This window comes from Manacus candei, unplaced genomic scaffold, assembly GCF_025592945.1.
Source record: "Manacus candei isolate 608988 ecotype Guabito, Panama unplaced genomic scaffold, ASM2559294v1 h1tg000044l, whole genome shotgun sequence".
Lineage (NCBI taxonomy): Eukaryota > Metazoa > Chordata > Aves > Passeriformes > Pipridae > Manacus > Manacus candei.
The window spans coordinates 2,436,490-2,460,220 of NW_026138092.1; the positions used below are offsets into that span (position 1 = coordinate 2,436,490).

The 23,731-nt window shown below is 38.9% G+C and overlaps 1 protein-coding gene across 12 annotated transcripts in view; it reads left to right on the plus strand.

Annotated features, from left to right (window-relative positions):
• The first annotated feature begins 178 nt into the window (after window positions 1-178).
• FUBP1 (far upstream element binding protein 1) overlaps window positions 179-23,731 on the plus strand; it is a 33,374-nt gene continuing 9,821 nt past the window's right edge. The window contains exons 1-22 of one of the 12 annotated variants that reach the window (XR_007905980.1): window positions 206-397; window positions 1,334-1,424; window positions 3,327-3,365; window positions 3,711-3,750; window positions 4,490-4,539; window positions 4,631-4,702; window positions 4,970-5,027; window positions 6,069-6,231; window positions 6,311-6,409; window positions 6,493-6,594; window positions 7,248-7,350; window positions 7,435-7,535; window positions 8,124-8,265; window positions 9,424-9,584; window positions 10,409-10,563; window positions 10,649-10,728; window positions 13,503-13,631; window positions 14,263-14,337; window positions 18,374-18,519; window positions 20,061-20,153; window positions 21,035-21,082; window positions 22,009-23,648. Coding sequence is in view for 9 of the 12 variants with exons in the window: in XM_051796059.1 (XP_051652019.1) it covers window positions 284-397; window positions 1,334-1,424; window positions 2,420-2,482; window positions 3,327-3,365; window positions 3,711-3,750; window positions 4,490-4,539; window positions 4,631-4,702; window positions 4,970-5,027; window positions 6,069-6,231; window positions 6,311-6,409; window positions 6,493-6,594; window positions 7,248-7,350; window positions 7,435-7,535; window positions 8,124-8,265; window positions 9,424-9,584; window positions 10,409-10,563; window positions 10,649-10,728; window positions 13,503-13,631; window positions 14,263-14,337; window positions 18,374-18,519; window positions 21,035-21,082 (2,031 nt within the window). In the remaining 3 variants the exon portion in view is untranslated. Of the gene's footprint in view, window positions 398-1,333; window positions 1,425-2,419; window positions 2,483-3,326; window positions 3,366-3,710; window positions 3,751-4,489; window positions 4,540-4,630; window positions 4,703-4,969; window positions 5,028-6,068; window positions 6,232-6,310; window positions 6,410-6,492; window positions 6,595-7,247; window positions 7,351-7,434; window positions 7,536-8,123; window positions 8,266-9,423; window positions 9,585-10,408; window positions 10,564-10,648; window positions 10,729-13,502; window positions 13,632-14,262; window positions 14,338-18,373; window positions 18,520-18,904; window positions 19,260-20,060; window positions 23,649-23,731 lie in introns of those variants that run through there. The other 11 variants (XR_007905979.1, XM_051796059.1, XM_051796051.1 and 8 more) reach the window with 11 other exon arrangements.

Sequence of the window (23,731 nt, forward strand, 5' to 3'; positions counted from 1 at the left end):
GCCTCCCGGCGCTCGCGCAGCTGCTGGAACCCTCGCGATTCCCCCCCCTCCAGACCCTGCGGGCTGGCCCTGGAGGCCCCGCGGCCGCGGGTGGGCGGGGCCGGGCGAAGCGCCGCGCGGCTCCTCCGCCGTTCTGCGGCGCAGATCTCGCGCGAGCTCTCGCGAGGCTTGGGCTCTCCCCCCGCGCGCGGCGCCGCGCAGGAATGTGAAAGGCGCGCGCCCGCCGCCATTTTCTCTCTTTCTTGGCAGGCGGCGGCAGCGGCCGGAGCGGCGCCGGGCGGCCATGGCGGACTATTCCACGGTGCCCCCTCCTGCCGCGGGCGCGCCCGGGGGAGGCGGCGGCGGGGCCGGCGGAGTGAACGATGCCTTTAAAGACGCGCTGCAGAGGGCTAGACAGGTGCGCGTTGAGTAACGTGGCCGAATCAATGGGGTTCGCGGGGCCTGGAGGCCGTGGCGCCGGAGCCGCGAGGGGACGAGTGGGGGGGCTGCGGCCTCGCCGGGCTGGGCTGCGGGGATGCCTGAGGAAGGGCCTGCGGGGACGCCTGAGGACGGTCCTGGGAGGGGGAAGGCTTTGTCCCGGCCCCCCGCCCTGAGGGGTGTGAGCGGCCCCGCTCCGCCGCGGGCAGCGCCGGGGGGAGCCGGGCGTGAGGGAGCGAGCGGGCCGAGGGGCCTGCCCCGGGCGGCGGGGAGCCCAAATCTCGGCGGGCGAGTAGCGGCGCGTTATCGGGGCCGGAGGGAGGGAGGGAAGGAGAGAGGGAGGGCGGCGGCCCCGCGGCCCCCTCGGAGCGGCCGGGCAGCGCCGCGGCCTGTGGGGCGAGGGCGGCCCTGGCGGCGGCGCTTTATCCCGCGGCTCCGTTTGTAGGTTGGGCACCGCGGGCGGTGTTTTCATCGCTTCTCGGGCGAAATTTTCGCCCCGTCTGTTAATGAGCGGTCGCGGTTTTGGCAATAGCTGTAAAGTCGGTGTGGTCGGACTGCTGAGCGTTGGAATTGTTTCGCCGGTGAGGCCCTCGGTGAGACACAGCGGTGTTCTTCCAGCGACACGGAAAGAAAATCCCCTTTTAGGAAAAAAGTTTCTGATGTTTGAAGGGAAACTGGGTCGATTTTGTTTTCTAACGGGTGAGAAAAATATAGAAAGCCCTGCTGTTGAAGGATGAGCAGAAGCCTTCCTTAAAACATTAATAAAATTTTTGTGAGTGGAACTGGTTTTGGCAACGGTCTTCTCTTTAGGTTATTTTCATTGTGTGAATTTCTCAAACCTCTTAGAAAGTCTGGAATAAATATGAGCTAGTAAAATTACGTTTTTCTTGGCTCACAACGTCTGCCTTTTGTTTAGATTGCAGCGAAAATTGGAGGAGATGCTGGCACATCAATGAACTCGAACGACTACGGTTATGGAGGACAGAAAAGACCTCTGGAGGATGGAGGTACGAAATCATTACTGCTGCATTTGTTTTTGTTGACTACGGCCACTATGCCAGAAACATTGCAGGTGGTGGTTTTGTTGGTGGATTCGATTTTTTTTTTCCATAGCACAGCATTAAAACATTTTGTTTCCCTCGTAGATCGTGACATGCTCTTTCATTTTCAGTTTAATGGGAAAATTTGTTTCAAACTGTTGTGCTCTAAACTGAAGTGAATGTAAGCCTGTTTTAAATGTGGTTTAAACGCTGCAAATGAAAAAATGTGTGTTGGGGGGGGGCAACAAAATTCTTGGTAGAGAGAAATGCCTGCACAGGTATGTCAGTGAAGTCTTCTGTTGTGAGGGGCTGGTTACAGCTTGGAAGTTAGAGTAGAAGTGCTCACCGTTTACACAAGATTGTTTCAAATACTTTGTTACAGTAGTTTCATATACTTTATTACTGCACGATTTCAAATAAAAGTATTACTGCATTTCATTGTAAGAGCATAGGACTTTAAAAAAGACTGGAAGGTAAATTTTCTACCTTGTAGATACTTTTGTTAGTCTAATATTTCAGCCTACAGCATGTGTGAACCCTGATAAGATCATACTTAAATCTTCTGACTTGTTGCAGCTTTTTGGATTTGCCTTACACTGCAGTAGAGTTTTCTCCTGAAATGTGTGTGTGTCGTCTTCTGTCTCTTATGGAGCAGCCACTTTGAACTTAACAGGGTTTGATATGTTTACTATCCAGACAAAATCCTGGCTAAATTATGGAAAGAAACCTCTGAGCTTGTTGAAATGTTCTCGTAGGTCTTACAAAAGAGCAATGCCTTTTTTTTTCCTTTAAGAGGATTGAAACTCAGACTACAGAATGTAACTAAGGCTTTATATCAGGAGTTCTTATGTCCTGCAATAAAGTTTTTTTTTTCTATTGAAGGTGAGGTTTTTAATATACAAAAATGAGCTAATGATGCTTCAGATGATATATGTAATGTATTCTTTTTATTTTATGTGTAGATGGCTCTTGGACAAGTCCGAGCAGTACAACACACTGGGAGGGAATGCCCTCTCCTTTTAAAGGCAGGAATTTTTATTTATTACCTGTGTTTAGTATGTAAACATGACATAAACTAGTGGATCTTTCTGGATTGACACAAATATTTCTTGGAATACGTGTCTGAGTTTTTGCTGCACATAAATTATGGTGGTTCATGTAGCCTTTATTTTGGGGTGGGAAGGAAGCATCTGAAGTCTGTCTTTTTAGATACAGGTTAATGATGCCTTTTATTTCTCTACTGTACAGAAAGGATTTGGACAGTAGTGATGTAGTTGCTTGAATCTGCTTTTTTTGGAAGTTTTATGCTATGAAATGCTTGATATTTAGATAGGAATTTCATATCCACATTCAGATTGAGATTGCATTGCCATGTGATACTGTTGTATTTTCGGATATTTGATCTAGACTTGTGGTCATTGTCAGAAAATTTTTTTTCTTTTAAGTCATTGTTGATTTTTGTATGGATTTGATTTTTTTTTTCTTTTTTTACTATAGAAGCATCATTAGCTTGAGCAACCAACAGAGCTCAACTTTGTTCCTTGTCTTAGTTGAGTTTCAGTGACTGGGTATCTGAGCAATCTACATACAGCGAGTCCTGAAAGCTGCCTTTTGTTAAACTACTGAATAGATACATGGAAAAACCTAACATCTTTTCAGCTATACTAACCAAGTGCTGAGTGCTCCTGAGAGATTCTTTCTTTTATTCAGATGATCAGCTCCCTGAAATTGGAGGAAAAAAAAGAAAGAAAGAAAAAAAAAAAAAGGAAAGGGGGCTAAATACACTGGAAATTTACAATTCACACTAAAACGTTTAAACACTTCTTGAATTCCTTGGCAAAAAAAATTTAAAAAATCTTAATTTTGCAGATCAACCAGATGCTAAGAAAGTTGCTCCTCAGAATGACTGTAAGTAATTTTTATTTTGTTGTCAAAAAACCATAAACAAGTGTAACATTGTCAGAACAGGAGTTTGAAAGTGTTCTGGTAGGTGACACTTGAATAAGTAAGAACAAAAGAATGGCTGGGGGGTTATGTCTCATTTTGCAAAGCCAGTCTGCTTTGTAAAACTGGCAGCAGTGTCAGTTTTAGCAACAGTTAATGTTTAAATTTGTTTTTAAACCTGTTGATAAGAATTCTTAAAAGTCAACTCGGACAAAATATTGATACAGTTAAGTTTTATTACCAAAGCAGAAGCTTAGTTGTAAACTACACCACTTGTTTGAATTTAATTTGAACAATATTTGTTTATAGCTTTTGGAAATCAGCTACCACCGATGCATCAGCAACAAAGGTAAGAGTTGCACTGCATCTTATGTAGAGTTCTTGTTTTTACTGAAATAAAGCAATTTCAAGATTTTTTTCTGAAAAAGTGATACCAACTCTGTGACTGTTGAAATTTAGCTTCAGCAAGTCCTAAGTCAGACACTCCAAATGCACCTACGTTGCTATTTCTCTCTCTTCATAGCCTAGGCTGTGTATCAAGCTTAAGAAAAGGAAAACATGTTGCTGGTTTTTGCTGCTGGAGCCATAGGGAGCATAACTGGAAGTTGGAATCTGAAGGGAAAGGGGGGGACACAATCTTGTAAACAAAAATGAACCTTGATGGACTCAGAAACAAAAAAACATTCTGACCTTACACAGAGGATTACTCAGCTACAACTTAGTGGTTTTCTCCACTCCTTTCTTGCCTGAACCACATCCCACTATTATTCTTATGGTTTGGCTGGGTTTGGTAGATGAGATGCTGACATTTTCAGCATACTGCAGTGGATATGCAGATGAAACTTGAAATGCTCCAGTGGCCTTTTCTGTACCACAATAAAGGGATTGGGTTGAGTTGTGTTACACTTGAACCTTTTGTGTTGCTCCTGTATATTGTCAGCTTAGGCAGAACTGTGCTTGCAGAGTGACTTCTAAAGCTGGTGGGAGGGTAAAGCTTTCTTGAGAGTAATGGGAGGGTATATATATAAAAATGCAATGCCACTTTGGTCTCTGGATGGTCACTGTCTTCTGTTTAACATTCTCTGTAGGTCTGTGATGACAGAGGAATACAAAGTTCCAGATGGGATGGTTGGATTCAGTAAGTAGTATGGATGTGGTCCTGTATATAGTGCAGGATGTTAGCAGATGCTGTTAATACAAGTAATCTTTCTGTATTTTCTTTCTTCAAGTAATTGGCAGAGGTGGAGAGCAGATCTCACGCATACAGCAAGAGTCTGGCTGTAAAATACAGATTGCCCCTGGTAACTATTTGTGGGGTTTTTTAATTTGTTTGTTTGGGGGGCGGGATGGTAGAAAGTTCAGAAGACTTCTCATTGCTTCTAAGTGCCTCAACCTTCATTTAAGGTACACTGTAATTGTTTGTTGTAGTTGTGACTATCATGGTCTAAAGAATATGGGATACACTGATTATTCTACTTCATTGATGTTCCAGTAGTTTGCATGTTAGGATTAATTTCATAATCTTTTTCTGACTTTACTGACAAGTTGGTTTTATTTAATGACTGCAGATAGTGGAGGCCTGCCTGAAAGATCATGTATGCTAACTGGAACACCAGAGTCTGTTCAGTAAGTAAAATTCTGTGTGTGCATGCTAGGTTGTGAAATACTTTTCATTTTTTAGATCTGAATGTAATACCCATATAATATATGTTTTTCTTCTACTGAAGAGGCAGTTTGATGACAATTAAACATATACAGGAGATAAAAGGCCCTTGAGCTGTGATCAAATTTCCCAGCATACTTGGAATTTTAGGACAAAAAGAATGGAACTTCAGCTTGAACTCAAGTCCAGATCTTGGTGTAGATAATAATTGCATAACTGTGCACTGGTTTCAGCTTGAGAATGAAACGTGTGGATATATATATTAAAAAGAAATATATGCTGAAAAGAAGCTTGAAGACCAACTTCTAGTGGCTTTGCTAGGAAAGATCTGGAGTGTAGTGGTATAATGGTATTACCTTATTTGTGTTAGCTGCTGCCACTTCATGTTTCCAGGTAGGGCCTGCAGCTACATGTTTTCCTTTTGGAAAGTAGGTGTCATCCTCCTTTTAAGTCTCAGCCAGGCACCCTGCCATTCATGAAGTCATTTCCTTTATGGGAATTTTCTTTGTAATTGTAATTTATTCTGCTCACATATTAAAGGGAAGAGTTCTTAACTGATGTTAGTAAAATCATGATCACAGTCCTCTGATGGCAGCTGACTTACACATGTGGTGAATATATACTTGCTTTTGTCCACTCTTCTGGTGATGGTTCCAAGTACAAATGTCCTTACCTGGCATGCAGCAGCTTTTTTTCAGAGTTAAGCTTTGATTAGTGTAACTGTATTCAGGGGTGATGGTCATGTTTGAAGGGGAAACTTACTTGAGCTAGTCTGGTAAAGAACCACCTTTTGCATTCTCATATTGGGGTGGTTTTGTTACCTTGCAGTTAGTTCTTAAGTTACTGCTGCAAATTTACTGAGTTTGCCTCATATTTCTTAGTGTTAGTAAGCACATTTTTTTGACAGAAACTTCTCAGATTAAAAGAACTTCCAAGGAGAATAGGTGTGGGGAAGTGATACTTGCAGGAATAAGTTATTTATAAATATGGGTTTTCTTTCACAGATCAGCAAAAAGATTACTTGATCAGATAGTTGAAAAGGGAAGACCTGCACCTGGCTTTCATCATGGTGATGGACCTGGAAATGCAGTCCAAGAAATTATGATTCCAGCAAGTAAAGCAGGATTAGTTATTGGGAAAGGTGGAGAGACAATTAAACAGTTACAGGTATATATGTATCTTTTTTTAAATATGATGGTGTGGAATCTGGATTTGAGTGGGTACTGACCTCCCTTTTATCAAATAGGAGCGGGCAGGTGTCAAAATGGTCATGATTCAAGATGGGCCACAGAACACTGGTGCAGACAAGCCCCTTAGGATAACTGGAGACCCTTACAAAGTTCAAGTAAGGAGTCCTTCCCAATTCAGAGCATTTTTAAATCCATTCTGGTGTTGCAGTACCTAAATGAACTTTCCTCCTTCTTCTAGCAAGCCAAGGAAATGGTGCTGGAGTTAATCCGTGATCAAGGTGGCTTTAGAGAGGTGCGCAACGAATATGGGTCAAGAATAGGAGGAAATGAAGGGATAGACGTAAGCATGGTTGAAAAACTTGTTCACTGTATTTTGAGATGTTAACTTTCAAATGTTAAGCTGGGTAATACTGCTGAAAGCTCTTAATCAGATTGCTAAAGTGGTGGTGGCGTGTAAGTATGACTTGGTCATTGCTGAAGTTATGGCACGACCTGGTGTGCAGCGTTCACTTCACATTGCCAGCTGCTCTGAACAGTTTCAGCTGGAGCTTGTCAAATAAGCAAGTCAGTTTTATGGCCAAGTATAGAACCCTATAATGTTACCAAAATTGGAGTTTGGCCTTTATGGAAAGATATTTAAGTTCACCTGTTATGCAAGTCACAAGCTAATAAGAAGAGGCTTAACATTTCATTTGCTGGAATCTGCATTTTAGACACCTTATAACTCTTTTTTTTAATTACTCTGAGAAGCATAATATCCCCTGCGGTTGCTACCACTGTGAGAACTTGTAGTGCATAAGATTGCTTTCTTTTTTAAATTGCAGTCCAGTATTTGCTAGACTTGGGACTGTTAAAAAATAGACAGTTGAAAAAGCCTGAAGTGGCTTAGGTCTTGCCCTGGTTTACTCTTCTACTTTGTAACCCTTTCATTCTGTGATTTTGGTAGGAATATCTGCATCAACAACATCTTGTTTCTTTTGGTTTTTTCTTAAGGTTCCAATACCACGATTTGCTGTAGGTATTGTAATTGGAAGAAATGGGGAGATGATAAAAAAGATCCAGAATGATGCCGGTGTTAGGATCCAGTTTAAGCCAGGTTTGTGACACGTTCTTGAATTTCTGTGAGTTGACTGTAAATTTATTGGATTGCATATACTGGAATAGTTCCTTTTTATTCCAGATGATGGAACAACTCCAGATAGAATAGCCCAGATCACAGGGCCTCCTGACAGATGTCAGCATGCTGCAGAAATTATTACAGATCTCCTTCGCAGTGTTCAGGTTGGGTAATGTTATTTCAAATTTCAGATCTCATGCCCACCTTTTGGAAAGGCCTAAACTTTTCAGAAAGTGTGTGTAACTAAAGCAAATAGTTTAATGATGCCATTCGAATCTGCTTCAAAGTTTGGTCTGGAATAGGAATGTTTGCTTTTACAGTTACAGTTTTGCAAGTGATAAGACTGATTCAAGGTCATGGCAGTTCTTTATGTGGTTGGTTTTAGAGCTGCTGCTTCTGTTATATTGTGTTAAGAGCTAACATGATGTTACTTTGGGTTGTAATTGGTGTTCAAGCATTTAAACCATCTTGTATTCTTAAATGAGCCCTACTGCTGATTTACAGAAGGCAGACAAAAATTCCATCTTTGTGCATATGAAACTTTCTGCTTGCTTTGATATCCTCTCATCTTTCACATGCAGAGTTGTACTGAACGTCTTTTAAAATGTAATTTAGGTCTTCCAAAAAAGATACTACTACAACTATCAAAACTATCTGAGTAGTGAATCAGTTTTTTCTTTAGAAATGATGTGATGTAACCTGTTGGCATTACTTGTTCTAGAACTTGCTCATTTCTTGCTGCTCTTTTTTAGGCTGGTAACCCTGGTGGCCCAGGACCTGGTGGTCGAGGAAGGGGTAGAGGCCAAGGCAACTGGAACATGGGGCCTCCTGGTGGATTACAGGAATTCAATTTTATTGTCCCTACTGGCAAAACTGGATTAATCATTGGCAAAGGCAATATACCTTATATATGTGTATATGTTATTAAAAAAACAGTCAGCTTTTCTATTTGTACAAATGCCATACTACAGAGATGTGTCAAGTGTGTGTAGATAATTTACACTAGAGCAAAACAGTGCTGTTAAATCATAATACTCTTCAAATTTTCCTCACCAAAACATAGCCCAGTACTTTAAAAGTCAAGAGGCAATCAATTTATTGAATTTATCAAACCCTTTTTTGAAGTAACAAGTACAGGCTTACATTGATAGTGTTTGGTAGTTTCTTAGGTGATGTATCTTATAATTACCTTGTGTTTGATACTGCATGATAAGCCAAGTGTTCCTGAATCTGACTTGCTCCTAAAGCTAGTTTTCACACATTTCAGTGAAAATCTTTTACAGTGAAACCTTGTAGCAATTTCTTCCACACCTTCGTTCATTAAAATAATCCTTGAATTTACTTTTAAAAGTAATTTACCGTATGCTTCAAAAGGAAACACTTGAGTTCATTTTAATCTCTTGTTCATACTGTGTTTTCCAGACACAGCAAATAGGCTGACATAGATTGTTCTTGACCTGGAAAGTTGATTTTTTTTTTTTTTTTCTTTTTAAATGCCAAATTACTCTTGTTTTGAAAATGTTGTGTATACAAAAGGTACATAAAACATGTCTGGATCATGTAAGAGGAGGAGCCAGTTTAAGGAATTTAACTTTCTGCTTTTAGTGCACTGCAAAAATTGTGGACTTCACCATCTGGTTGTCTGCATTTTTTGTCATCTGTGCTTCCTTACTGCTTTGTAGGGAGTTTAGGTTTGAAGTTTGTCTTTGCTGATAACTCGTGTGTGTTGGTTGTTATTCATGTCTAATCTTACATGTTTACATGAACAAAAAAACCAGACAACATTGTAGGAATTCTTTGCCGTTGTTTCTGAGTAACATTATTGTGGTCTTTATTTAAAAATATAATTTATTGTTCCTAGTGTATTGCAATCAAAGCTCTGTACTACACTGAAGAGGCTTTTTAAAATTGTTAGAATGTTCTTGTACAGCTTGTAAGAATAGGCACCTTGTCACTTCTTTGTCTTCAGCTTCCATGCACTTTACTTTCTCTCATTTTTAAATCAATATTTTCTGCTTTAATGCACATCATAAACTGTATGTTGCATTGCAGGTGGTGAAACTATTAAAAGTATAAGCCAGCAGTCTGGTGCTAGAATAGAACTTCAGAGAAACCCTCCACCTAATGCAGATCCAAACATGAAGATGTTTACTATCCGAGGAACACCCCAGCAAATAGATTATGCACGACAACTTATAGAAGAAAAGATTGGAGTGAGTGTTTAACTGGTTTTTGGGTTCCTGTTATAACTAAACAGAACTGCAAGCAAGGCTCCTTCGTGGAGACTTTTCTTCCCTTTCACTTCCAGTTCAATCAGAAAATAAACTGGTAATAGAAAATTAGAATGCGTATTTAAAGTAATATAAACGAAACAATGCACCAAAAGAAACAAAATCTTGAAATGGAAATTGTTGGTTTTTTCAGTGTAATATGGTGTGTTTTTAAATGATGTGTTCCTGAATATGCCTTCTTTGTGAATATGAAAAATGTGATGAGTTCAAAGATACCAGTGGTATTCTTAAAGCCACTAAATTGTGTTTAGTTTCTGTCTCAGTATGTTTAAGTAAAGTTTTAATCCAAGTTTACACCTTCAGTTTTATTGCACTTTTGTTTGCATGTAGTCAAATTTACTGGTGGCTTTTTGTACCTGATATTACAAACTGGTTTAATTAGCAGGATTAGTCAGATTTAGGTGTATTGGTTTGTTTTAAAACTGGTAGTCTCGTATTAGTCTGGGAGGAGTTTAAGACAACCTATGGAAAAATCCATCTTTTATTTGTAAAATTCTTTACTTCCTCAAGAAAACTGAAAGAAATGCAACTTTTTAGTTATTACTGCCACAGCTGCTTTAAAGTGTTCTCTTTAATTAGCCCTAAGTCTAATTAATCTTAAAATTGCCTGTTTTCAGCAGGATTGCTATTTAACAGCAGTCAAATCTTTTGGACTGTATTCTTAGTGTTCAGATAAATGCTTCTAAACTGCTGAAAAATGGAGAACCTCAAGGTTTGTTTTCATCTCTGTGCTGTTCTTGTTACAGGGTCCAGTGAATCCATTGGGTCCACCCGTTCCCCATGGACCTCATGGTGTTGTTCCTGGCCCACATGGACCTCCTGGCCCACCAGGTCCTGGTGCTCCCATGGGGCCATATAATCCAGCTCCTTATAATCCAGGGCCTCCTGGCCCTGCCCCTCAGTAAGTCCTGCTCCAGCCACCTTCCTTCTTGCAGGGTGACCCTGGCTCTGGCTCTCCCTGATGTGTGTGCCTTGATCTTTTCCAGTGGTCCTCCAGCTCCATATGCTCCACAAGGATGGGGAAATGCTTATCCACACTGGCAGCCACCAAACCCACCAGATCCAGGTAAGGAATGTCACAGCTGCACTGCAGGGTGGGTATCCTGGAAATACAGCCCTTCTGTCCTTCCAAGTGTCACTGCACAGCTCACTTGTGTCACACTGGTAAATCTGAGCAGCTCCTCTCTCAGGCTTTGCTTTACTGTTTGTCACTTTACCTGCGTTATACACTTTCCACATGTTGCTTGTGAGATGTTGAAATCTGTTGGAGTTGGAATATGCTTTTTTTTACAAATGTTATTGATACTGCATCCCTGTTTATGATACTTTTTGCAAGAGTCTTGGTTCACTGGTTTTGTGCAGTTCAGTTTTCTTACAGTTCATGTTTTTCCACTGAGAATGTGTTTTCTTTCTCTAATAGTAAATGACTTTGTATTTTATTTTACACAATCTCCCTGATCTGTCTTTGCATAGTTTATGCTCTATTATGTTTTAGCTTTTGTTGACCTATGAGGATTGCTTCTCAGACTCTGATACAGGTGTATTTTGTTGAGCCCCTGTTGAACTGCTGTTAATACAGTAAAACTAGTCAGGGTTGTGGTATTTTGAACTCTTGCTTATAATAGTTCTGTATTTTCTTCTGAAAGCCATCAATGTAGAATTTATTTCTTCTATTTCTGATTATCTTTGTCAAGACTGGGAGTTTTTACTGAATTATAACTTCCCAAAGTTGTAGTATCCTGCTTTTCTTAAAGTTTACATCCTTTGGTTGGAGTAGAGCATGTGGGGGAACGGAACTGCAGCCGCAGAAGGCATGGTAAGGTAGATGCTTGAGTCTGTTGTACCTCATCTGTTTGAGGTGGAACTTCCTCAGAACTTGAGCCAAAAGACCTCCATTTCATTTTTGTTATAAATGGAATCAGTATTTTTGGATAAGCCACTGTTCCTGACACAGGTTCCATTAGTGGAAAAGGGGAGGATGTCTGTCACATACTGTGTCTTTTCAAAGAACTATCTCTGGCTTTACTTACCAAGCTTTTGCAAAAGGTAGCTCTGCATGCATTCAGTTAGTATTTAAAAATGCCTATTGTCATTATTTAAATGTAGAATGATTCAAAGTGACTTAAAGTCTCAGCATACCAAAAGTGTCATTTAATGCAAAACCACTGCTAAAATCTTAGACTGTTTTGAATCACATTTTCGATTTTTTTATGAAGTAATTTATCTACATAAAGATGTGTAAGAAAAAATGGCAAATACTCTCTTAATGTCACCTTGATGATTTTGTAATTTTTTTGATAAATACTCATCTTAAAAAAATCTAATGAAGTTTTCCTATGTGCAGCTGAAGTTGGTGTTTCTTTTGATATGTATTTTTTGGATGAATTTTCTACAGTTTTCACTTAGTTGCTCATTTCAGTGTAACAAATGGGTTGTTCTAGTATTTTTTTCAGAGGTGCTTTCTCCAGAGCCATGCTTGTCACGTGAAAGTGGAGCTAGTTACTACAGTCAGATTTCTTTGGAAATTTAATGAATCCTGCTCTTTTGTTCTCCCACTGTAGAGGGGAAGGAGGGGGGGAGTCGAGCAATGGCTTATTTGATATTTGCAGGTAACCTTAGAATATAGTACATGTTAGTTTAAATCCACTATTGTTGATGCAAGCAGTGTAATTTAAAAAGGAAATAGTGTGTTAACATTTTTTTCTGTATGCTGATACTACTGTGTGCATTTGAAGTGGCTACATCTGACTTTTGTCACAGTATTTCATTTAACATTAATTTTATTGTTGTGATTTCTTCTTGAATGCCTTTTTCAAGGGATTTCTTCTTTTCCATTACTTGCTGCCTTACCTATTTTGTGTTTGGGGAGGATTATATTTCCATTCTCATATATAGTTACTCTAAAATATCAGTTATATCCATATCCTTATGTGAAATTCTCTCCTCATTTGGCTGCATTTATTTGCAGAAATAAGTACTCTTTGTGAATGCAAGTATTGTATGCAAAGATATGATGGTTGGGTAAAACGTTATGTTCTCTAATAGTAGATTTTCAGGTGTTGTGTGTTACCAGTCTGGTAATGTAATCAATCTGTGATTCAGCAAGAATAAGCCATTCCTAAAGGATAAATGTGAAAAACAGAGAAACAAAACTCTAGGAAACAGCATCATTGGCCTACCTAGATGTAGATAAAAATAAGGAACCATGGGAATAGTTCCAGAAGGTGCAGATGTTGCTATTATTTATTATACTAAAAGCTGTAAGTAAATAGTGATGCTTAATAGCCATGTGTGGGGATTTAGGTTCTTAACATGCTGATTGTTTCTGTGTTTGACTGTGACCTTAAAGTTGAACTACCATGCATTGCAAATACCCAGTAAGCTTTGTATTCTTCTGTTTCAGAAATATGTTTTTGGCATGCCTCCTGCACCGGTGCCAGTGTCATTAGCGTGAGGTTATAACCAAAGTAAAACCACTGAAATTGTTTGGTGCTAGAATGATTCATTGCTGATTAACATGACTGTTTAATTAAACTTGCCAAGTCTGTTTCTGCTTATCCCATTGAAAAAGTAATGAGTGGCATTGTAGTAGTAAGGGTTCTAAAATAATTTTATCTCGCCAGCCCTATGAAAGTACACTTTGTACAGCTCACTGTTCTGAAACCCGAGCAAAAGTTTGTGCTAGAAAGAAAAAATACTTTAAAGATGTACATGGTTATTTTGTTTAGATGGATTTTTCCTTGGAGGAAAATAAGAGTGTGTAGGACAGGATTAATTGAGGGCAGCATTCTGTTTGTATGTAGTTCTACTTTTATAAATGTTTCTGTTCTGTTTCCATAGGTAAGCCAGGAACAGATCCCAATTCAGCAGCGTGGGCAGCTTATTATGCTCACTATTACCAGCAGCAAGCACAGCCACCTCCTGCAGCCCCTCCAGGTGGACCAGCTACCACCCAAACCAATGGCCAAGGTAGTTGTTCAGTCAGATGGACACATTTCTCATTGCTGCAGCTCTGAATGCCCAGTTGTTTTTTACTCCTGTCTTCATACATTCGGTCCATTTATTTAAGTAGCTGTTTTTCTTTGAAAATTATTGCTTACAGCCTTCAACAGTGCTTTTCTTAATTTCAGCAGTAGTAAGGGTAATGTATTTGTTTTGCAATATGCTCCAAAGACAATTTTGCCACATCTTTGGCTGACTAAATGACTACACAGAGCAGTCAGTCATAACTAAAAATTATTGTCATTTACTTAAATAGTTGCATCACTTCCATTGGGTTTAGGACAATTACAGTTGTGGTATTTAGTTGTGTTATTATAACTTATGCCTGGATGAGGCTTACCACTTGAATTTGGATAGTTTTTTGTGTTGTGAGTAATGTGCACTTCCTGAATCTTGAAAACATGCTGAGCACTTTAAACATTTCTTTGTGGTATCTTTTGCTAATACTTTATATTTGTAATAGCTGCTACCACAAAGGTTTGTAGCATCAGATTTGAGTGCTGTCATCTGGGATTGTTCCTGAAAATCTCAGTTGATGATTTGTATGTACGAAGCAAACCTCAGTAGTTTTAGTTTAACTGGTTTTAATGTAATTCAGGAGATCAGCCAAATCCAGCACCAGCAGGGCAAGTTGACTATACCAAGGCCTGGGAGGAGTACTACAAAAAAATGGGTAAGTGTGCAGGGGTTTTTTCTGTTGTTGCTTAGTGGAATGTTTTAGGAGGGTTGCTTGCTTTTTTACCACAAAAAAATTGAAATGCACAATCCCCAAGTCTTCTGAAGTGTACACTGCTGAAGGCCCTGCTGAAAAACAGACTCAACTTTGATGTTGTGTTTAAGGCAGTTTTTGGCACTAATGCTAGTAATGGCTTCACAGAAATACTTCATACTTACTGAGATGTCTGTATTTAATCCTTGGGAAACAACATCTTTTAAATGCCTCAACCTGACTATTTTAAAGTATAGTTTCTAAATTTTGGAGTTGAACTTTGATCTACTTTATGAAGCTGTTTTTTCTTGTTTAGCAGCTGTTTCCTAATACTCTTCAGATTACCTGTGATTTTTCTTTTTCCTTGTAACTTGCTTTCTGTGTTCCAGGTTGCAAAACCATCATGATAAGCTTTCATTTATATCTAATGCTTTTTTTGTAAATAGCATTAGCTTTGCAGCACTTCAGAGCTACATTTAAACTACAGGTTATATGTTGTTGCTAACTTTTTTCCCTCAAGTATTTTGCTTGAGCTGACTTACCAAAATGCAATTAAATTGCTGGTGCAGTTGATTATTTGCATTTAGATTTATTACCATGCTTAATTCCTCTTACCAACTTTCTGCCATGTTCATCTTGAATTATTTGCCAAGACGTAACTGTCTTTATTTTGGCACAGCAGAATTGGTGAAGCAGAAAATGTATATAATAATTATTTACTTCAAGAACTGTGGATCAGACCAAGAAAATGCCAGCAGAACTCCCAAACACTTGATCTCTAAGATGTGATAGGCCTTTCCATTTTCCTTCTTCCTGGTTCAGTTAACTATTTATTTTTACTTTATTGTTCTGTCAGTTGAGGTCACATTCTTAAATGCAAAGTTGTGGGTGTTTTTCATAGTCTTTTTAAAAATAATGTAATTTGTTGGCAGGGGCTCCACAATCTTTTTAATTTGCTATCTCTGGAAAGCAAAGTCTGGGTTGCACTAGTCTTGCATTTACTCTTATTAAATCATAACTAGTCAGAAGGTGTTGGGATAGTTTCTGGGAGCAATTCCAAAAAGGAGTGTAATCCAAAAAAAAAATTACGAGATAAAAATAGTTGCACTTAAAATGCAAAATTTAGAAAATACCAATACAATCAAATAAGAGGAAAAACACGAGGGCAGTTCTGACCTTAATTTCTTTTTCTAGTTTGGATTGAGTTCTTGGCCTGAAGGAGAGCTCTTGATGTCTGGGGTTGTGTAACTTGACTGTGCAAATCATGAGAACTTTTGGCTTCAGAATCTTGATGGGGTAGATACCATTTCTCTTAAGATCCACTTAGGAAAGAGGAATTCAGCTCGAGCTGTTTAATCCTAAATGATACTCCAATAATATTAAGTAGCAAAAGATCTGATGAACAGGAAGGCTGTCCCAGCAGCAGGTTCATGTGGTCTCTGAGCTCTCAGTGCTGTACATGGATCTTGTAGATGACCCAGACTATTTGCTTTGTACCCTACTTCTTAAATCAAGAAAATGTCTTTTAAATCTCCCTTTAGTATTGCCCGGTAACAAGACAATAATTTAGCTTTCAAAGACATAAAGATGCTGTTACCTTGAGTTGGAGACACGGTATTTTTATTTTTCCATAGAAAATCTGAAATAAAGATTGTGTAACTGGGCCATAAAAATCTCTCAGGAATAACTGTTCCTTCTAAACATGAAGTCATGTTTTAGTAAATTATTTATATGTCTCCACTGAAATTTGTAAATTTATCATTTAAAGTCATTGCTGTATATTGTGGGCTTGACTTACATAGTTAAGGGATTCCATAATAAAATAGTGAAACTGCTCTTAAAAGTTTCCTCATGATTGTAGCAGGAAAGAAGACACAGTTTTCTCTTGCTGGAATTTCGGTGATGTTGAGTTGTAAAATCTGGTGGCATTTTCTTTCTCAGCCTTCCTTGAAGGGGAGTTACTCTGTGTTTCTTGTGTTTCCTTTGTCCGTAAGTTTATCAGTGTAATTTGTTGATTTGGATATGAACAATATCCTGTTCCAGTGCAGTTCCTGCACTGAAGGGAGATTTGGACTAAACTGCTGAGTTTCCATGTGTAGGTTCAGAAGTACTTGTACCTAAAATACCCATTTCAGGACAGAAGTCCAGTTTGACATCTTTGAGTAGATGTTAAATTTGCCATATTTGATTTATTACTCGAATTTCAGTGCTGCCTTGAGATAGTTTGGTGAATGTCAGAAAATTCTTGAGTTTTAATGCACAAAAAATCCTGTTAGCTTTGACATTCAGCTGTGCTGACAATAAGTTAAATGTTACAATTATTAAATTAATAGTGAACGTGAGAAAAGGGTGTCCTGGCGTAATTTGTAATCATATTAAAGATCATTTTTGTTACAATATGCACTTCTGATTAATTATTTTAAGTTGTGGTAAACTACAACTTTTAAAATGTGCTTACAGCTCTAAAGATTTGGAGAAATTTAAGATTTTCTAGGAAAACAATTGCTTTACTGTATAACCCCAAAAAAGATGGATGGGTTTTTATAACTTACCTGCATTGTAAGTGGAAAAGTTATGGCAGTTGTGTAGATGGTTGGAAAATGGAAAGTTGTGTGTTGGTGGCTTCCAGGATGGTGCTTTGCCAAATGTTCACATCCTCTGCTCACACTTCATGTGTTTGAGAGGATTGGAAGTCTACACATGTAGGAGAGTGGGAATAGCTGGCAATAAAAATAAAAATTAGATTAAAAATGGTGAAGAGAGTGGTGCTAAGTGGGGTGTGTTTGATGTTTGTGAAGTTAGGGAAAAAGGAGGTAAAGCTGCCTGTGACAAATATTCCTTGGCAGAACAGCATGACTGAGGTCCTAAAAGGTTGGCTGTGATTTTGTTTGGGGTTTGTAATATGCTGCAGAGTCCTGGTGTGTCAGTGTTGGAGTGTTTAATCTACCAGTTGGTTTTATTGCAAGGATCAGTAGTTCTGAGCTGTAAGTCTGGGAGGGTGTGTGCACACTGTGTGTATGCACTGTTATTTCTGGAGGATTGGAGCTTTAGCAAAGGTTGGAAGGAGAAGTTTCAGGACTGTGTTCTGTGCTGGAGTAAATGTTTACAAAAATTATTGCTCTTTTTGAAAAATGTGATCTGCAGTGTCCCAGCCATTGCACAAGGGATGCCAGAATTGTGGGAGTGTATGAATTGGTATGTGCTGAGCTTGTGAGTGCAGCCTGTAAAATAAGGTAAAATCAGGCTAGATGGAGTACAGAAAGTTTTACCTCTTTATGTATGTTTTAATGCTGCCATTGCTCAGATCAGCAGGCTTTAAACTATCATGAGTGTGAATCAAGAGGCAGAAAAAACTGTCCTTATGGTTCCTCAGTTTGACTTTACATGGGAATTGTGCTGGTGAGGCCACCCCTGGAGTGCTGTGTCCAGCTCTGGGCCCCTCAGTTCAGGAAGGACATCGAGGTCCTGGAGCAGGTCCAGAGAAGAGCAATGAGGCTGGGGAAGGGACTGGAGCACAAGTGCTGTGAGGAGAGGCTGAGGGAGCTGGGGCTGTTCAGCCTGGAGAAGAGGAGGCTCAGGGGAGACCTCCTCACTCTCTGCAACTCCCTGACAGGAGGGGGGAGCCAGGGGGGGTTGGTCTCTTTTCCCAGGCAACCATCAGCAAGACAAGAGGGCTGGGTCTTCAGCTGTGCCAGGGGAGGGTTAGGTTGGATAGTAGAAAGAATTTCTTTGCAGAGAGGGTGCTCAGCCATTGGAATGGGCTGCCTAGGGAAGTGGTGGATTCTCCATCCCTGGAGGTTTTTAAGAAGAGACTGGATGTGGCATCAGTGCCATGGGCTGGGAACCACAGCGGGGTTGGATCAAGGGTTGGACTCGATGATCTCAAAAGAAAGCCGGCACAAGTTCATTCAGACTGCTTGGAGGAATATTGCTGGGTGAGCTTTGCCGGGCAGTGAGATGTTGAAGTTTGCACCACCAAATGTGTGTTCCATGACTGCAGGTCAGGCAGTTCCTGCCCCCGCCGGGGCCCCTCCGGGCGGGCAGCCGGATTACAGCGCGGCGTGGGCCGAGTACTACAGGCAGCAGGCAGCTTACTACGCCCAGACCAGTCCCCAGGGGATGCCCCAGCACCCTCCAGCGCCACAGGTACAGTGCTCAAGTGTTTTCTGCCTGGCTTCTGTTTCAGTGGTCGTAGATATTTTTTTGCATGTCTCCTGCTTTGTTACTTTTGGAGTATGCATCTTTTTTTCTAGCAAAATAGCTCTCAGAATAATTAAGTAGATGACACTGTTTACCTGATAACTTGAGTTTTGTATCTATCCATATGTTTGGTGATTATGTTTTGGTTTTTTTTTTAAAACAAAAAAAAAAGAAAAACTTTCTCCTCCCAGGGTTTTGAAAACCATGCAAGAAGCCACCACCATTTACATTAACCAATTTTTCTTTCTTAAAGGCTTCACTCCTGAGTTAGCTCGATTTAAAGGATTTTCTTTAACTTTTTGTGTATCTCTTATGTATTTCTTCTGCACAGGGCCAATAATAAGAAGTGGACAATACAGTATTTGCTTCATTGTGTGGGGGAAAAAACCTTTGTTAAATGTATGGATGCAGACGCCTTGATGAAGATCTTAATTTTGGTTAAAAAAAAAATAGTGTTTTTGAAAATGTACAAAATATCTATCACTACTGATAGGAGGTAATATTTCTGTGTAGAAATGAAAAAAAATGGTTTGTTTTTAGTATTAGTGTAGATGTACACATTCCAGCAAATGTATTTGCAATTATGTGGTCAATGCTTTGTGATATAAATGTACTTTTTCAATGTATACTTTATCACTTTTAAAAATGCCTGTTTTGTGCTTTACAATAAATAATATGAAACCTCCTGTGTCGGTAAGTTGGATATGTGGGTATTGCAGAACTATAGGATTGATTTGCAACGCTGAATCAAGGTACCTGTACACAAATGAGTTGGTTTTTTTTCCCCCCCCTGGTGAAACCTTGTTGAGTTTAAAAACTTGTCGTTAGCATGTTTTTCCCCTCTTGCAGAATAGTTGTAGATGGAGGATCTCTTTCATTCATTGTATTTTGCTGCCTAGCACCAGTAATCTTGATACCTTAATTTTCTTTCTATTTGATTCAAACTGCATGTGTTTAAGAAGGTGATCTTTTGGCATACTTCCATTGCATTAACAGTGAAATTTCCTTTAGACATGACCACTGTTTCAGACCTGTGCAGCTGCTATAACAGATAACTTTTGTTTTTAACGAGTACTTCAGAACTGTTCCTGCATAACTATTTTATGGATTTTTTCAGACTAGTTATAAAACTTACTTTTAAGTGTAATGTGCTTAAGCCTTCAGTTTAAAGTAGTCCACTTCAAAATGCAGTGTAGAAAGTCAATGTGGTTTGCATAGTAGCTAGAAAAATTGCATCTGTCCTTGAAACGCTGTTTTGTTTGAGTGGTGGGAGCGGTTGAGAACTTCCTGCAGAGCAGATAACTTCTGTTTTTGTAAATATTCAAGTATTTGAATCGACTGATTATTTTTCTATATATACTTGAAACTTCTTATTGCTCTAATGCTCATACTGAAAAGCTGATTCTCTTGAAATCCTATGTTTGCTCTTTGCATCTGTTAGATGACATGCACTACAGTCTGTCTTGCCATTGTCTGTTGAAGTGCAGGTTTGATCCAGCCAGTATAGAACTAGCTCTATAGGGGTGAGGAGGACTGTGCTGTGTATCATCCTTGATTGTTCCTTCAAGGAGCATTGCACTGTAAGTACATCAGAATGACAAATTGATGAACTGCAACAGTATCTTTTTGTCAATGTTCCACATAATGCAAATGCCGTACTTGTGTGACTATTATGTTGGAATACAGTGCTGATATCTTAGGAAATCATAATTGCTTCTTAATTCAGAACCATAGGTTTGCTTATATATATATATATATATACATACACATAATATGAGCTTTGTGGGTAAGTATTCCTGAAACTTTTAGCAATAGCTAAAGCAAATCATGTTTCTGTTTATCTGAGTAATAGTTTTTTTTCATTAGTACTCCTGAGACAGCTGTCATTCAGTGTTTTAAAGTTTGCATATCGTAACATTGAAGTCTTTGGAACCACTTGTTAGACAGAAGTTGTCTTTGTCTTCAGATAGTTTGTGGATATGTAGTGATGTAGGTATGTTTTAAATAATTCTGTAACTGTTAATTGCTTTATTTTTTTGGAACACCATGTTGTTGCTTTGAGAATAAATTTTTTTAGGGTGGCTGCACAGAGAAGTAAAAGTTAAGGCTTGAAAACTGAAGTAGTTTATTCAGGTAATCAGCAATGTATGTATTGTGCTGTAGAAATAGAAGGAATTATTTTTATCCCTTTTAAAAGTAGGAATTATGCTGGTAGCTTGCAAAAGGCTAGGACAGTATTTGCTATTTTTAGTGTAGGGCATTAAGTTTAATAGTTCAGGTATTTTGCATGGTATTTTGTAGATAACCTTACAGAATGGTGCATTTATTATGTACTAAACTGAGCAAAAATTAAATTCACTGGATTCTTTATCAGTCACAAAATGGAGGCTGTTGATTTTGATTCATTTAAGGTATAAAATCTTTATTAATTGCAAACAGTGCAATTATTTATACTTCACAGTGCCTTCCCAGACCTTCCACCTTAGGTTCTGCTGCAAAAAAGCAACAGGTAAGCACAACCTAAGGAAGTATATAAATTAATATATTTCAGTACATTAATGTTGTCCCTGTGAGATCTTTGTGGTTGTGTATTGAAAAGCAATCTGCTGCTTCCCCAAATGCATTGTTACTCACGGTTCCATTTCAGTGGAAAGTCTTAAGTTTTTAAACAACTGTTTATATTTCTAGGTAAATATGTATTTTTTTCTTTTTTCTTGTTTTTTGTTTTATTTTTTAAAAAGATTATTAGATTGCAGTAATTGAACTTGATCAGAATAAGTAATTTTTGTTATTTTTTCTCCAATAGCTAATTGTTGCAATTAAAGAATCAAAACCTTTAAAATATGCAGGAATTACTTCGGTTAGAAATGTCAACAGCCTTCACAAATGTTTTTTTATACTAGGGCACTATTCCCACTTAAACCCATCAGACCTAATGTAAAGAATATGATTCTTGTTGTTATCACTGAACTCGATAACTTGTCTTACAGTTATAGTGTGTTAGTGGAATCTTTAGATAACTTAGTTTGCTTATTCATACTTGACACGGTAGGAAAACAGATTGTGGAGTTTGAGATCAGTATGTTTTATAACTGAACAAGCATGTGCACCAATTAAATGTTAACAGTACAGCAAATACTATTTTATTGATATAGCAGTCAGTGTATCCTGTTTCTTGATACTTTAACTGAATTGCTGTATATTTTGATAGTATAAAATGTTATATGTCTTACAGATGGTCTGGTACAGGTTTTTGTTTTGAGTTTTTGTTGTTGGTTTTTCTTTTTTTTTTTAGCTTAACATAAAGCAGCATCTCTGGGTTTTTTTTGTTCATTATTCTGTTTCTAAAATGTGCTGCTCCTCTTTCAAAAGTCCTGCTTATCTGTTACATCAAAGAAAAATATTCAAAAATCCTGCCTTCATTTTCACACACAGTGCTGAAGATGCTGCAAGCACCAAATCATAGCTCATAGAATCAGGTCCTGAGATAGTTACTACCAGTAAAGAGGAATCCTTTGAGTGTATGCCATTGGTGAGCCGATGAGCATGGACCATAGAAGGGCTCCATGTGGAAGGTAAAATTGGCAAAAGCATAACAGATTTGCAATGTATCCCATACATAATGGTGTAGGGTATGATTTTTGTTCTGATCACTTTTCATTCTTTGAAGTATTCTTTGTTTGACCATAAATGTTCCATAATCTGTTACGTTTTTTTTTTTAAACTGTGATTGAATAATATAAACCATCTCTTTTACTTTATATTCTTCTAAACAGCCAAGTTTAATTTTTTGAACTAAATTAATAGTTGTGCTTCAGTTTCTCAAGCCACTTAGTATTTCATCTGTAGTTTTAACATGTAACTTCATTTTTGACATGAGAAAAGGTTAGGTGTGTGTTCCATTTAGAGTTTGATACTGTGAATTTAGTGTGGGGATGAGTCATTTGTTCACTTCCTTTTTACATGGTACTTTTTTCTTCAACTGTTACTCCTAAAATACCTTGAACAGTCTTTCAGCTGTTAATTTAGCCTGTGGGAGGAGATAGAGAAGGAGCAGCCGGTGTGTTGGGATGTTGGGAGTGTGTGGAAGGTGGGCTGTTCTTGTGTGCAGCATTTGAGGTGTATGACTCCAGCTCTCTCACTGCTGGCCTTACAGCCACACTGCTTTGTGCTAAGATAGTGTTTAGTTTTCACCTCTGTCTCCAAACTCGTAGTTCTTGGGAGAACAGGAGATTATTGGAGCTCTCCAATAGCCAGAGAGAGAACTGACCTTCCTTAGAAACGCAGTGAACTTGTCCAAAAGGTGTCTGGAAACGTTCCCCACTTAGCCCAGCCCCACCCTTTAGTGTCCCACAAATAGAGTAGAATGTGAAGTGTGCAAAGCTGACAAAGCAAGCATAATTTTCCAAGTAGGAAAAGCATTTTTGTGTCGCTTCCTGCAGCCTGTACTTCATTAGGACAGAAACCAAAATATAAGGTAGCATATTTTCAGTGTAGCTTGATCATAAGCCATCTCCTTCACTTGTCCAGGCAGACAGGATCATGATTCACTTGCACAGCCTAATCTTGAGATATTTCATCTTTTTCTGGTGGTATTTTATTGGATGGTAGAAACTGTTTCTCCCCTGTTCTCTTCCAGAGTAATTCTTAAGTTTTCCATTGCATGCTAAAAGCTTTTTTATTTTGCTTTTTTTCTGGAAGTGGGGGGAGGAAGGGAGGACTGGGCTTTTCAGAAAGCATACAATTGCCAGGATTCCCTCTTCCCTAGTAATAGCTTGTGAAACTCTCATGTGTGCACAAATATTTCTCTTGCGTGCATGTGAAATGCCTTTTCGTCCTGAGAAAAGTGTTCTCTGCAGAAACTACCCGTGTGTAAAAAGAAGATTGGCTTTAAAAGGCAACTGTGATGGGAACAGTGTCTTAGGGAGATGCAGCTTGGACTTGAGGTAAATTGAATGCTTTACAAAAATGTGGTTTTGAGCTTGCATTGACATTGTATGTAATATGGGTACACATTAACTGTATAATGGTTTTTGTATGGTTTTTCTCAATAAATGTAAACTGATGGATAATAATAGCAATGTTTTTGTCTTTTTTATGCTCCTGTCCCTGCCTCTGTTAGTTTGAAATAACAGCTTCAGAGGAAAAATACTGCAGC